This window comes from Eleginops maclovinus, chromosome 5 (genome assembly GCF_036324505.1).
Source record: "Eleginops maclovinus isolate JMC-PN-2008 ecotype Puerto Natales chromosome 5, JC_Emac_rtc_rv5, whole genome shotgun sequence".
NCBI classification, from domain to species: Eukaryota; Metazoa; Chordata; class Actinopteri; order Perciformes; family Eleginopidae; genus Eleginops; species Eleginops maclovinus.
This window is the reverse complement of record NC_086353.1, coordinates 11,688,394-11,705,128: the sequence shown is the minus strand read 5'-3', so window position 1 is coordinate 11,705,128 and position 16,735 is coordinate 11,688,394. Positions and strand designations below refer to the sequence as shown.

General features: G+C 42.6%; 1 protein-coding gene across 14 annotated transcripts in view; it reads right to left on the bottom strand.

The window, feature by feature from the left end:
- Window positions 1-16,735, bottom strand: part of LOC134864301 (nuclear factor 1 X-type-like) — a 104,565-nt gene that overhangs the window by 83,478 nt on the left and 4,352 nt on the right. For 13 of the 14 annotated variants that reach the window (XM_063883169.1, XM_063883163.1, XM_063883166.1 and 10 more), the window contains exon 2: window positions 13,192-13,275. In XM_063883169.1, coding sequence (XP_063739239.1) covers window positions 13,192-13,275 — 84 coding nt within the window. Of the gene's footprint in view, window positions 1-8,970; window positions 9,124-13,191; window positions 13,276-16,735 lie in introns of those variants that run through there. The other variant, XM_063883162.1, reaches the window with a different exon arrangement.

Below are 16,735 nucleotides of genomic sequence, written 5' to 3'. Positions count from 1 at the left end.
AGCGTCTGGGACAACACATTTCTTTGCGTAATAGCCCTGACTTTGCTGCATCCCACTACCATCGTTTCTCTTTCTTTAAAAAAAAATCAATCTCTCTATTGAGACTTTATTTTCTGTACACTTTATCTTCACGCCCGCTCTCCCTCCCTCTCCCTCTCTGCTGGACGCCCCTGTGCCAGTTAACTCACCACAAGCCAGAGGGAGGACCGCAAGAATGCTTAAATCAGCATAATTAGGCCTGTGTGTACTTTAAACACACACGTTTCCCCCAAGCCTGGACCCCTGCCACCCGTACACCGCTGTGTACGCAGCCACGGCCCGTCTCTTTGAGTCAATAAACATAAACATATCAGCAGTCAGCCTCGCACACATTCACACAACACACACACACACACACACACACACACACACACACACACACACACACACACACACACACACACACACACACACACACACACACACACACACACACACACACACACACACACACACACACACACACACACAAATTCATAAGCAATGCATGCAGTGAAAAATGATGCAGTATTCCTCTACCACCCAACTTTTTTTATTGAAGCTACCTCCCTCCCTCCCACAGATGTCACACTCCCCCGCGGCTCAAACCACCATCACCACACTAACACAGTTTGACCCGTTTAACCATGTAGCCGAAGGGGAGGAAGGTAACTTGAATACGGGGGGTTCTGTGCCGAAAAGTTGCACGTTGGTTAAGAAATTTCCATAAGAAGGCCGGTAAAAATTAAGTACAAACACGCACTAAAACAATGGCAGGGATCTGAATTGAGTTTGTGGTTTTGTCTCACACACATCTGTATGTGTTTAAGGTTTCACTGGTACATTAACAAACAACTGCCTCCCAGCAAAACTAGGATGCCTGACTGCATATGGAGATTATCAGCAGTCATTACAGACCATTTAATAATAATCACCACCATCAAAAACAAATCTGTCCAAGCATGTGATATATGGATGGCCAATATCACTGGCTGAGTGGATCATATTAGTGTAGATGAGAACTGATTAGGCAGTGTTTGGCATTTCATGTCATTTAAATTATCACACAGGAATCCACACACTGTGAGCAGCTTGTTATAATCTTTATCTACTTTGTCTTTGGGGCACTTTGCTGCTCAGCATACTGTGTGTGTGTGTCAATATATCTCTAGGCGTGAGATACGTAAGAGCAATAACAGAGATGACACTCATGACCTTACAGCATAAAAATAATCACTAAGGAAAGTTTGAAAGTGAGAAAGTGACTAAGACGTACTTTAAAGGCAGCCAATAAAAACACTATCCTCCCTCGTTCAGGAGCTCAAACACACACACAGAGCTCCCGGAGAAGCTTCAGGTGAAGGCAGACACAAGATAGGCCTGCACAAGCACAAACGCAGCATCAAACACATCGCAAGGATGAATCCAAATCTTGTGGAAATGCAAACAGCAAGAGGAGTGTTGAACATTAAAGGCCTGGAAGTGACACAGCCTGCGGCCTGCTACATTCATTTCCGTTGTAAAGATATGCATACTTTCGTAGTGAATATCACTTTTTGCCACTGGCTTTGGAAGCATGGTGGTGTTGCTATGGAGTTTATATGTCATTAAAGGAAAACATGAAGTTAATTTGATTTCCATTTTTAACATCACCCGTCTCAAAAACAGATACATTTTATAAGGCCTCAGCTTACTTTCTTTTTGGCGCAACACTCCATAGAGTGATCAAACCACCACGCTCTGTCAGTACTGGAAAATATTTTACCAGCAGGATTGATCAAAGTGGTGTGATACTGTTTATATGTGGGTACTCACTGAGAACTACCCACAAAGAAGCCACTCTGTGTCTGTGTGTCCCTCTCCCCTGTCTGTCTGTCTGTCTGTCTGTCTGTCTGTCTGTCTGTCTGTCTGTCTGTCTGTCTGTCTGTCTGTCTGTCTGTCCTGTCTCACACATACAAAGGCATGAACACACTCATGTCTGTGTTTGTGCGCTCACACAGCTGTGGATCTTGTGCATGGGTTCAACCGAGGTAAAGATATGGTATATTACGCAATGGCTTATAGATTTTTCCACCACTGGCTAGCTGCCAGGGCTCTCAACGGGAGAGGGGGAGAGTGAGGGGGAGAACGAGAGACAGAGTAAGGGTAAGAGAGAAAGGATCAGAGAGCAGCACTTTGTGTTCCACCAAGTCTGACTCACTAACTGGATTCACTGGCTGCCGTGCTCGGACTGCAGGCCTCTACGGCCAGTAGTTACACTGAGGAAATAAGACTCAACAATGGAATGTGTGTGTGTGTGTGTGTGTGTGTGTGTGTGTGTGTGTGTGTGTGTGTGTGTGTGTGTGTGTGTGTGTGTGTGTGTTACCTGATAAACCTGGTATTAAAATGGTTGGTGTTTTGCATCAATTATCAGATAAAAATGTTTTGTCTGGTGGATATTTCAGATATCACTTGTATGTTACTCCTCTATATGAGCCAGTAACTGTCTTGCACACACACATACACAGCCAACAGAGTTCTGTGACTCCTGCGACATGTTGACCTATGTGACAAATCATTTCTTCCCGCTGGAAACACACATTAACATGCCTCCTCACTGGAGACAAATGTTATAACTGCGGTGAGCCGCACTTCTATTTTATTCTAAGAAGGCTAACATTAAATGTTTTAATGCTTTAAATTCTTAAGCAGCGTGGAAACATATTTGACAAAGCAAAAACAGTTAGCAGACTCCAATGTTGTACTGTGAAATTGCACGAAAAAAGCCTTTGACATGAACAACAAAAAACTCTAATGTGCATGCATGACAGACATTTCAGTGGAGGCTACTTCCAAATTGAGACTTGGAAGAGTCAGCAAGAGCAGCTCAATCTGTTTTAAATCAGACGCTAGCCTGTCAAAATGATCAATCCGACTGTTTCTTGATTTACTTACAGAGTACGTGACATGCATATGTTAACAAAACTTGCGTTTCTCATATCAGTCTTGTCCATATTCTCCCGCCTGGATTAAGGAGGCAGACATGCTGTTCACACGCACCGCATAGAGATGCATTCACAGAGCTGATTTGGCCTAGATCTTGTGCACCGAGGTTTCCCCTACTCTTTTAATTGGGCCCTTGATGCTCGACATAGGGTGTACTTCCTCTAATTAGCTATATCTATAGCGTATGGGAGGGTGTATGAATGCATGCATGTGTAAAATCCTCTTTTGAGCAACTCCAAACTAACTAAGAGCTTTAATTTCACGCTAGGCTGCATTGTCCCATTCAGAGGGGTTACCCTCACAAAAAAGGCTCTGAGAAAATCAAAAAGAGCGAAAAACACACCAACGGGCGACCGAGGAGGGGGATGGAGAAAGACAGAGAGAGAGGGAGAGACAAACAACAACAACAACAACAACAACTGAGGCTCATCTTCGAACAATGTAGATCTCTCACTAACCGTTACTTCTCTTTTAAAAAGAGCTAATTGAGGAGGTGGAGGGGGAGGAGGAAGAGGAGTGGGGTGAAGGTGAAGGGGAGTCTGTCCCAAGCAGCTGCAAGAAGTACACAGTGCTTTGGCTCTTGTATCTTCTCATCACTCGATTCCTTGTGGGTTCCTCATGTTTCCCCTATCTGATCATCTCATCACGTGCTGGCAAACTAAAGTATTTTCACCGTAAATGAATGTAAAATGCTATTTATTGCAACTTTGATTCTGAAACCTGTGAAGAAATAATAGCAGACTTGCACAGATGATATGTAATTATCAGTCCCAAATTCATATAACCTACCCAATACTTAACACCGAGCAACAAAAAGAAAAGATATGTGGTAGTGAGCAACAACAAAAGGTCGGCAGGATAATTGCAGATATTTCATTTTGGAGTTCTTTCTAATCCCATGACAAAAGTTGGCAAAGGCCAAATTGAGATGTTCTGACATTGCTGCTCCTCCACCTTCGTCTATCTATCTATAACACATGTGAATGCTCAACCTGATTTCAGATGTGTGTGCGTTAGAGTGTGTGTGCGTATGTGTGTGGGCCGCATGGCTTGGTAAACACATATCACAGACCAACATAAGACTGCTATAGGCACTGCCTGCTTCCACTGGCCCCAGATCAGCATAAACCTAATCCACACTAGGAGGCAGGGGGGTTACACTTATTCACACGGACACACACATATCGGACACACACACACATGCGCATGCATCCAGGGGACAACCACCTATTACCCTGTTGTGCCAATTGCTTCGGTTAAGCAGGATAAATCCATTTTCTCTGGGCGGTCAGGAATACTGCACAGATAAGGGATGAGCACATTGCTGGATTTAACTCACCTCTAAGACAGATTCACACACAAAGACAAGCAGAGGGGGCCATGCACAAGCTATCTTAAGGTTTTTGAGGTTTTATAGCGGCTCTTTCATGGGAAATGTTATAAAACTTCAAAAGAAAAAAAACTATTTACATTTGTCCACACTTATGAATATGATGCACAATTTGTGACTTGAAATACTCAAACAACTTGATTGAAAAAAAACCTTGAGTCACCACATCCCTAATGCAAAGGCAGTGTCTCTCTATGTAACAGAAATATATATCAGATTACTGTTTCACTGACATGGACATGTGCCATTTCTCCTACTCCTTCCTCCGTCCCATCCCTCCGTCGCTGCCTATACCAGCTCCCATTCTGGGCCAAGCCGTGTAAGGTGGACCTGGTCTGCCTCCAGCAGAAAGGATGAATAAGTAAAAAGAACACAATGTACCCCTGGGTTCAGCCTGCAACCCACTGCCGGCCGGCCTGCCTGCCTGTCGTTCTGGCACAGTTGGCAGGCCACTTTCCCCCTGCCTACCATCCACTACAACAAACCTATTCTCCGCTGCCTGTGCTGTGCCTACCAACTAGCTCTGTGTGAGCAGGATTAGTGTTTGTCTATTCGTGTGTCTTTGTGGTGCAAAATGATGCCGGCTAGGCTTGGTATGTTACCAGATCATGCAGGCCCACCTCGGCTTACACTATAGCACCACAGCGGTCAGCGTCCGATCCCAGTGAAACCAGAACCGTGGGCTGACGTAGGAGAGCCACTGGCCCAAAACGTAGCAGGAGTAGGAGACACACACCTACTGTACTCAAACACACACAGAAAGTGGTGGCTAAAACCGGAAGGTGAAATAGAAACAAATATATAATATAAGATATATTGTTCATATGCAAACTGCTTGCGTGGGCTGCACACATATTGCCATAGACAGACTTTATACATATGCACTATTTCACAAGCACTTTTGTTCAGATGATAAGTGCCTTTATCTCCATCACCAAAGATACAGACTCCAAAATCTCCACATTTATTCTGTTGCTATGGCTATATGGCATGGCTACAGTATGTATGGCTTTCACTGGATGCTTTCAAGTGCTTTGCCAATCTGTATGGCTGAGTGAATTTCAAGCACTCATTTGATCTCAAAATCTTAAAAAAACAAACACTTCAGAACTGAAAATCATTAGATCATGAAGCGCATGTGAACAAGAGTCGAGTAAGCAAATAAAACTTTTTTTTTTGTTGCGTGTGATCTGTGCCGGAAATAGCTAAACAATCTCCCGCACACTGTTAAACATCTCTTGAGTTCGCAGCAGAGCTTTAGAAAAGTTGGCAGTGTTTGTGAGACGTGCGGTATATTAGCAGCCCACATCTCATTTGGATAAGCGGGACTTAACTGAAGTCTGCAATAATTGATTTCAAAACGCAGCACATAAAAGTTTTAATTAACGACGCCTCCGTGACCTTCAAACCGCATTAAAACTTTATGCAAATACACTTCCGTCACAAGGATGTTAAACAATGCCATGTAAAATGTTTTTTTAAAAGCACCCCGGTGCTGTTTGGCAAGTGCATGTGAACTACTTTTTGGCTGTTCGGGTCCGTCACCTATCAGGCCATTCCAGGAAAGCTTTTATCACCATTAATAATACATTGTAGATTGTTTACACCAGTTTTGCATGTTTTCTGTGATTTGTGAATTATTTACACGGCTGGGATCAAAGAACACAGTCTAAATGGACAATGGGTACATAGTCCATGCACGTTGGTATAATTCATGCATGTGCGCATAGGTGAGGACACACACCCACACACACAAGGTAAAACAAACAATCCCGCCTTTCGCCGCAACCAACCACAGATCTTTTAAACAGACAATTAAAGCAAATTAAAGGCGGATGTTCAAGTGAAGTTTAAATTACAGGTGTGGAAAAGAGTGGTGTTACTTTGAAACCCACGAGCAGGATGTAGCGCGTGTTTTTCAAAGTTAATTTTGACTGCTATTATCTTCCAGCTGCGTTCCTACAAACACGATGTGAAGGAGATATGAGAGAATGCGGACAAATCAGCGGCGCTTGATATCCATCCGCAGGGCCGGGAAACGCAGTAACAGCAGCCTAAGCAGATCAATATGTATCGCGCATATGGGCAGCACGCGTCCATGCTGCGCTCGTGCGAGAGGATCTGCTGCCAATTAATTTTAATTAATGGAAAGAAGGAGGAAACTCGATGCGGACCTCTGCCTCATACCACCAGGCTTGGAAAATTATCTGTGCTAAATATGCAGTAGGGCTGTTGGACTTATTTTACGAAGCAAAATCAAATAGACTATTGATTAGAAAATGTATCCCTCGTAACAGACGGCAGAAAAAGTCAAGGATATAAAAGGGAACACAAATGGAAAAAGACAGAAGTTTTCGAAGTGCTCTAAATGATTATGATGTAGCCACGGTTTCTGACTTTGTTGCAGTTATAAAAACAAACGTGCGATTAAATATATGTTTGTATTTGATCACTGCTGTTTATCAATCTGAGAAAACATATTGAGGTCTGGTCAGAAGGCCTGAAATAACACTGAGATGGATTTCTTTCCACAGAGCCCGTCACGTCTGTTGAAAAAATATAAACATGTATTCTCTCTCATCACATGACAAAGGCATTATATAATCTCAAAAAGATTTATTAACAAATGCGAATATTATATTACCCCACAACTGAGCAAAGCAAAACTGGGAAAAGGAGATGAGGGCGGCAGGCCGTGACCTTGCTGCAACACTGCAACATGTAACACACAGGCCTGGAGCTAAACAGCTGTGACTTGTTAATGCTAAATCATTTCCAAGTGTAAAATAATAAGTCAAAATTATAATGCATTAGCCCTATAATTAGTTTCTTGCACTGTATAACTCCTGACTAACGGAATGTCTTGACTTCAGAAAAAGATCCACACAGCCTTCTGCTTAAAAACGATATTAAACTTAATTTTCTTTTTTTTTTAAAGGTATTCAATGGTAAAATACTGAAATTTTAAAATTACTTTTAAGCTGCATTTAATGTGATAAGCCGAGCAGCACAGAGGAAACGTAGCTGTGGCGGCCTGAAGCTGAAGCTCCGCTCCCTGCAACTCTCTTCTGTTAACTCTGCAGTGACTGCTGCACTACATGTCTTCATGTGTGAACTTCAGCTTAGTTTAAAACTATTACTTAACATATATAGCCTACTTATGAACTGCACAGAATCACAGAAGAAAAACCAAAAAGGTCATTCATGACCTGACCTTTGCTGATGTGAGCTGTTAGTTCAGTTTACAGATACAATTATCTACACACGGGAACGAGGTGTTTTCAGCACATTAAAAACATTAAGAAAATACCGTAATGAATTATGTAAAAATAAGCAGCAAGCCTAATTTATATCTCCCTTGTAAAAGCATATAACGACTGCTTAAAGATGGCCTGTATTTTAAATGTGTATGCATTCATATTTAAATATAATATTTTGTAATAAAAACCGGTTGATTCTGATTCCAGACTTTAAGCCGATTAATAGTTATGTCCAGACTTATTTCGGCTAAGAGACAGGTGCACAGGAGATGAGGCCAGAAAGGTCAAAACACAGTCTATCAATGTGCATTTAATTACAAAAACACGAGTTGCATATTCAAACAGGATATTTTAATTAAAATATTGTTTCATTTTTCATATTGTTTAAAGACAAGACTCCCCTATGTCACTAAATTATAACCCCAAATCGGCCCCCCAAATTTTGAAATAACGCACGACATTTGCTCTTGGACAGACAGTTAGTAAAAAAGTTCCATTCAGTGCTCTCCTTTTGGGATTTCCCAGTGAAATTAAGATAAATAACATAATATCGTAACATAATTAGCTTCTTAAAAGGTCAATTGTATTTGTGATTAATCAAACTACAACCATGCAGCTTGGATTTTCCGCACAACACACACCCACCCTCACCCTTTTCACCATCCAAAACTAGTTTTATTTTAAAACGAAACTGCTATGAGGAATAAAGTAAATGAGGGACAGTTATGAATATGAACACGGTGACCCTAAATGCCCCCAACGCCGACCGCGGCTGACAACCCGCAGACCCCCGTAACAGCCGCAAGTCAGAAACACTCGTTGAAAAAATAAAGGGTCCCACAACTCAGCGGTCAGATTAAAACTTAACTCGTGTTTTGTTACATTTGTCGATAAAGCCGATTGTTGCCTCATGGTGTCAGTAATTAGTCGTCAATTGTCAGATCATCGAGTCCTTCTTCCCCTTTCTCCAACCTCCGTTTTATATAAAATAGATTTGGGAGAAGCGCCATTTTCTCTCCAAACCATGCGCAATGAGACGCATAAGAAAACCCGTTGGAAGATTGCCATTTAAAAGAAAGGGGGAGAGAGGGAGCGCGAGAGAGGGGGAGAGAGAGGGGGAGGTTATACGGTATCGGGGAAAAGCGAGCAGAGCTGGAAAAAGGTCCTTAAAACACAACAAATGACAAGCAGCAGCAACACGGGAGTCACGCACACACACATCACTAACCACATACAGTAGAAAGAAACCGGAGGCGCACCATACCGGGGGGAAAAAGGAACGAAGGAGAGCATGGAAAACGGCGATAATGGTCATACCTGTGTCAAGCAGTAAGGGGAGTACATGGTTGTGTCTAGAGATGAAAGTTGGAGTTGTTGATAATAAAGTTGGATGGAGGTTCGCTGCGGTGCCGCATTGCAAAGCCGCTGTGGCTCAGTCCAGGCTGTAACCCCGCCTCACTCACAATGAAAGCTCCGCACTAACTTTAGGGGAAAGTTTCTGCAGCTCTCTCTCCCTCCCTCCCTCCCTCTTTCTCTCTCTCTCTCCCTCTCTCTCTCTCGCATTCTCTCTCTCTCCCTCTACGCTTCTCGTTCGGATCGGCACAAACCTTACAGGATTTGAAATATTGACTTTGATAGTTTTTAAATAACAGAATGAGTGCGTCGCTAAAACTCCAGAGAGGAATCGCATGAGACACGCTAACCCTGCAGTGCCGTAAGGGCTTAAGTGCGCATGTGGGGCTCAGTGGTGAGTTCAGTCACCTCATCGTGTTTCATTGCATTTTATAAAAAGTCCTATAGAATATCTAATACTCTATAGTATTCCCACCTGGAGCTACAGTTCTTTTGCAGTATCCGTATCTGTTCTGCTTACATTTTTCATAAGGTTGAAAAAATGATACAAACATTCAGTCGTCATTTTGCCGCGTTTTTACTTAAGCTGGTGTTGATAATAAAATAAAATAAAACCTGATTCTATTTCTTTCGATATCAGAAAATATTATAGACAGACAGACAGACAGACACAAAAAAAATCAAAGCTCTAGTTAAGAAAAAATAAACAAAGACCCCCTTTTTTGCCTAACAATTAACCTGTTTGTGGTGAGCATGGTACTTATCTTATTGATAAAGAAATAAAATGTATATTCTTGTGTTTATCACTCGAGATACCTTGCTTCATTCTTATGCTGAAATATATATGTGGCTTTGCAGTATAAATCTGCTTTTACAAAAAATGTAACTACTGAGTACAGAGCAAATACAGATGATTGAGGAGGCAGATTTCCTAAATCTAATCTATCTAATCTCAACACTCGGGTCCTTTGCTGTTGCGAAGGAAGCAATGGTTTAAAGTTTACAACTCAGATTTTACTGTGGTATTCTCTCAGCCCGTCAGCTGGAGGGTGACACAAAGCTTTCTCCACATAGTAAACTAATTCAAGTGTCTCAAGTAGAAGAGGCCCCATATTCTTAACTTGAGTCTTTGTTACTGTAATTTAAAAGTGTGCAATGGACAATGTGTCTGACGGAGCTCAAACGTTTGCCAAACATATTTGTGTTTCATTAATTTTACAAGGTATGACGGCTGGATTTGATGCCCACCTCTGTCAGCTTCCTTTTGTACAGTCTGTCATAGCTATGCAGTTTTCGGTGAGAAACTCCTTGTCTGAAACTCATGTGAAGGAGCCTTTAAATATACTTAACATTTCTAGGGACCTACTTGAATGGTCTAAAGAAACTATATAAGTCCAAACTTATTAAAGAAAGTTTGTTCATTTATTCAGCAGTGATACCCCTCGGATTCCTGTTTTTCTCTTGCTGTCCAAGTCATATTGTAGTGCACTGTATATGTATATGGAAACAAAGGATACCTGAACTAGGACGAAGTGGTCTGAACCAGTTTCATTGTGAGCCCTATTGTATGGAAGCGATACACTCTGTTTCTAATCAGGCTTGGCTTTATCCTTGCCCGCTCCCTGCTCCTCAGCCTAATCAAACTCATATATGCAGGCAGAGTGCCGGCAATTATACATAAGCCCCTGCCTCGTGCATGTGTGCGAGTGTAGTGTTTGGAAATGTGTGTGTGCCTATGTGTGAATACAATTCTGCATTTGCGTATGTCTGTGTGTACAAGTCTTACACAACGTGTGTGTGTGTGTGTGTGTGTGTGTGTGTGTGTGTGTGTGTGTGTGTGTGTGTGTGTGTGTGTGTGTGTGCAAGGGTGCGGTTTCGGGGGGTTGAAGTCAACCCCGCACTCGAATGCCAAGTTTTTCAGGGGGATATGAAGCTGTGCAACTTTACGAGACCTCAGTCTATGTAGGATACTTAGCCACACACACCACAGACACACATGCATATAATGTACAGTATATACACACATACAAATACACACTCGTATACCCACACAACCACAAATGTCTTGTGGTCAAAGATACGCTGGCACAAGCAACTAGAAACTGAAGAATGAGAAAAATACAAAATAAAAGTGGACGAAAGTGAAGCATATTGAGGTGTAGTCTATCCCTTTCCCATGGACTCTCCACTTTCCAAACCACACCCCAACACGGCACAGGCCCAAACCCCAAAGCCTTTGTGTGCTCCCTCGCTTTCGCTCTTTTCTCTTTCTGTCCACCCCATTTTCTCTTTTTTCCCGGCTCTTTTTAGTGACTCTTTTCCCTTTTTATTCCTTATAATCTTTAGATGTTACCTCTCTCTTTTCACACACACACACACACACACACACACACACACACACACACACACACACACACACACACACACACACACACACACACACACACACACACACACACACACACACACACACACACACACACACACACACACACACACACACACACACACACAAACACACTGTCCCTTTCGTCTGTCTGACTTTGGTGGCCGTCTTTGTCTCTGGCTGCAGTCTGGACCGAGGCATCCATCTCAGTATTCAACAGGCAACTTGGCTGTAACAAACAAACTATAGCAACCACAGAAGTTACAAAACACTGACGCTTGGGTTTTCTTTCCAAACTCTCTCTCTCTCTCGCTCTCTCTCTCTCTTTCTCTCACTCTCTCTCTCTCTCTCTCTCTCTCCCTCTGTGCCTGTGATCAAACAGCCCTGTCCGGCCATCACCTTTCAAAGCCCCTGAAGCCACAGGGCTCTAGTGGTTTCTGAGACTACGTTTGCCATTAAAAAGCACACGAGAAAACCATATGGTGTGTCTAAAGTTAGCATGTTGTGGTCTCCCATTGATACACAGCACTACCCAAATACTTGCTGTTTACCATTGCCTGTGGCTAGGCCATTAAATATTGAAGGTGATGTAGCATACTGATACTGCCATTAGCATGCTAAATGTGTGAGACAGGTGGTTGAGGCTGCCTTTTAAAGGCAGAAAATATGTGAACGGAAAATATGTGTAACTGTAGCGTTTACTACGCTGTACAGTGTAAATATTGTTTGAGTAAGCTGTGTATGTGTGCTCTGGGAGGGAGCATGCCAGTCAAATGCATACAGGCATATGCAGTCAGAAAGAAATGGCTGAGTGGCCGTTATGGCTAACAAGCATATCATACACAGTGTGGATCCCAGAGACTCTTTGGATCTGTTCGCAATCTGAGTGTGTGTGCAGAGCAATGTGTGACGCCTGCTGTTTTTTTTACGTGTTTACTGTGTGCAATAGCTGCATATACGTTTTCCTCTCCCTGGTTTGGATTAGTGCTATGACTTTGTTTGTTTTCAACAGGAAGAAAACATACAGATTCATTTTTATTGTCTGTTGTCATCATTTTTTAATTTAAACAGTATACTCAACATGTCAGATAAGAGCACACAAACTAAGACCATGAGCTTATTTTACTAAAATATATATGAAAATGAACACATGCTGGACACGTAACATGCAGAAAGAAAAAAATCATAAATGCAGTTTTTAAATGTTTTAAATGGTATGTTGTTCTATGCTGCTTGCTTTGTCCTCCACGCGAGGAACGTGTGTCTGCACTCGGCAACAAAGCCAGAGTACAGCAAACAATAAATTAAGACTTGTAAAAATGTCATAGAGAGGTTGACATTTTCAGAAAATACAGTGTTTTTGCAGGGCACTGTTACCACCCGTCAGCACAGTCGACGGATGAATTCAGGACGTACATGATGACATGTGGGAGATTTTACAGGAAGTGGATATATGAGCATGCTAACGGGCACAATGTCAACACTCAGAAAATGTGTGTGTATTTCCTGGACACATAAACTCCACACTAGATGTAATGCAAGATTTAAAGAGTGACGATAATAAAGTGGTTTACATTTTGAAGTTAGGCTGTAAAAAACATTATGAAACAATGCACTGATGAATCTTTTGAACTGTTTAACTCCTTTCAAAGGCTGAAAAAATATGAATATTTTTATGTGCTGTGTGGCTTGTTTGTGTGTCTAGAAAATAAATGTTTAGACCGCAACATGACAAGGATGGTTAGAATGCTTGTGGTGTGTGTGTGTGTGTGTGTGTGTGTGTGTGTGTGTGTATTTACCCTATATGTATCAGACACAAGGAAACATTCAGGCATCCCAGGGCCTCTAGCAGGATCGTCGTTCACCAGGTAGGTGTCAGTAGCCTGAAAAAGCAAGAAGACAGTTATTTAATAAAACTTTTATCATTTTAGTAGAACAGTGATTTAAAAAAATAATAATATCAACAACGCTGTAAGTAAACAATTCTCCATCTATTTTGGCACTGAAACAACATTGAGCAGTAACTCATTAAGTGGCAGCTTGAACCTGTTGCTTTGTATGAGTTTAAAGAAGGAAAAATACATCTGCAATAGTTTATACTAAAACATTAAAATGATTGAACTTTATATCCAAAATGTGTTTTAATCATAAGTTTAAAGCCCATACTGACTAAGAAACAATGCATGTATTTATTAAAATCCAGAGGGACATTTAACGTATCATTTTCAATTGTGAGACACCTAAAATGTACCTTTGCTGTATGAGCCACCCTATTGCCTCTACTGGTGTCATTTCTCCCCAGAAAGCACAGCGCTTGCTCTCAACTCTTGCACTATACATCCCTAGCCAGCCTGTCTGTAAGTACCAGCGTGCATGCATGCATGTGTGTGTAAGTGTGCTTTCAGCGGGCTTCATTTGTATTCTAAGTTAAGCAGGCAGGCAGGCAGGGTTCTGGCAGGGCCCAGAGCTGTGAAATGGGCTCTCCTTGCAGTTCTTCCGTTGATTGGATCAACCTATCCCACTCTACTTAGCCGAAGGGAGCCCAAATCCCACAGCCGCTGCGGCGTTCTGTGAAATCCTATTTCATTTCACAACTTTAACGGATAAAAAAGCGTGCACACGCGCTTGTGCCAGCCCAAGACCCCATGCCACATTTATTTAGCCGAACAGGAGCAGAGAGAAAGCAGTGCATGTGGTGTGTGGAAACACTTAAATGCACACACATATAGTCTCACCCTCCTGTAAATATAATCACCTGCACGTATGTATGTGCATTTTTTCCACGCCCATATGCTCTAGGCCTTGCACACAAACACACAGCAACACACATGCACACACCAACGCACACGTGCATGCAACTTACGCAGACACAAACCCCATAATAAGAGCCAGACATTGGCAGACCACACAGCCCTGAGTTGTGGTGAAAACAAAGGCTATTCATATCCTTCGCAATGAGAGGTCTGTACAGCTAACTCTCTTTTTCCCTCGCTCCCCCGTCTCTCCCCGCAGCTTTTTATTACAGATAATGTGCACTCGCAAACCTTCCATTTTTCTGCAATTGTGCGATTTCTAATCATTTTTATTAGTCCATAAACATGTTTTTTTTATATTTAGTCTCTTTTTATAGCTGAGGCCTCAAGCTCCTTACGGGGGCAACACAGTGCCCATTGTTGAGTCTCAAGAAGACGATGAAGCCAGGAACGGAGTGAGAGAGGCCTGCTGATAAGACTGCAAAGCATTATGGGAATGGGATAGCAGAGTTTTTGGATGCACACATACACATGCATTCTGATATACACACATTGAACAAAAACACACACACACACAAGACAAAGTGCAATCACTCAAAGTCTACCAGGCGACATGTCTGTGATAATGAGACGATGCATCTGATTGGCTGGTGCTCAGAATAATGGCCTGGATCCACGGCACCTGTGTGGGGGCCCGCACCAGCATGAGCCTGTCGACTACCAGAAAAAGAGGACCACAATGCATCAGGTGCGCTGGAGTCTCTGTAATTGGCTGTGCTTGGCCAGATACAAGGTCAGGTGCACAAGCAAGCCTCCTCTGATTGGCTGAGTCGGACCCAAAAAGCTGCGATTGGGGAAGAACTATTTTCATTGGCTGCCACTGCCTCATTCTGCTGGTGAATGGGTGTCTGGCAGGATGGCATGGGGAGAACTGGTTCAACTAGGAGTATGTGAGGACACATACTGACTGGTTGAGAATATCTTACGTAAAGTCAATTTCAACATAACTCATACTTTAACTTGACCCGATAAGCTCTTTAAAATAATGCAAAAAGCAACTGCACTGCAACAATACAATTGGCTGTCATTTTATATTAACCAACCAACAAGAGGAATTGAAATGCCCTCTTTATGTCGTCAGCCAACGAAACAGGTGTTAATGAACCACAATCCCATTGTGCAACAGTGAATAACATGAAGCTAATGAATAGGCTAAGCTCTGTACCTGCCACTGGGGAGGCCAGAACATACTGACTCCCTTTGTAGCAAACCCCAAAAAAACTCCAGGCCCCCAAACACTTTCTCCTGCAGCAGTGTATGAATTATATATTGTACTATATATATAGAGCATATGCCCGGCCCATATGGCCAGCCCTAAGCGAAAAAATCTCAAAGCCCTCCTTAATTAACATTTTAGAGGGAAGATTCGGAGGCGGGAGATTGAGTCAGTGACCTATTTGGAGTCCATCATCGCCCAATGCAAATGTGTTAATTGAGACAGATTTTCCCACTCCACAAATATATGGAGTAGGGAATGCAATGGAGAATTCTTTTTTTGTTTTTTTTTGTCTGTGCCATCTGATCTAAGGTAGGGCTATAGGATCTGTTTGAAAATGCTATTTCCTGCTGCCTACACTGACAAAAGAAGACACTTTCTCCCTCACTATCTCACACAGTCTTCCCTTGGCTCGCTCTCTCTGTCTTCCTCTATCTCTGGGTATATGTGTTGACGACCATATGGCCAAATTCTTTGGAGGTGAGATCTCCGAAACCTGCTCACACACTCACGCACACACTCACACATGTACTCTCTCTCTCTCACACACACACACACACACACACACACACACACACACACACACACACACACACACACACACACACACACACACACACACACACACACACACACACACACACACACACACACACACACACACACACACACACCTCCAAAGAGCTTTGTGTATGAAAGGCCCTGATGGTGGAATTTGTTCTCAGATGGCTCCATTTTAAAGCACATGAATGGCAACATATCAATGATCCTCCTCTGTCTTTCTGCGTCTCTGAATTTCCCATTTGCAGTTCTACACAAACACACTCAAACACTAATTCAACTACACACCAAAAACTTACACTGCAAGCACACCTGGTGCAGTCCTACTCATTTCCAGAAAGCGTTTATTCTGGCTGCTGCACAATCATCTACCACAAGCACTGTCGCCGCTGTCAGTCCATCTTTTAAAAACCATAATTATTATCACCACCATTGTGTCTTATCATCATGATTTGGTGCCTGAAAATAACACTGCCAAGTTTAAGGCACAGGATGAGAATCAGGGGGGATGGGGAGAAAGAAGGAGCGAGTCCAGCCAACCTGCGTGAGATGGCAACCACTTCAAAGACGCCGGGCCGCACCGGCGATCTGTTCACGGTGTGTGAGGGGTGTATGAAAGGCAGAAATGGCCGCCGTGTGAGTCCCTGCCAAAGCTACCTCGGGGAGAAATGTTGGAAAAATACGATTTTTCACACAGCCGTCTCAGGGGGGGTGAAGGGAAAACGGGGAGAATAAAAAAGAAGATGAGAAACT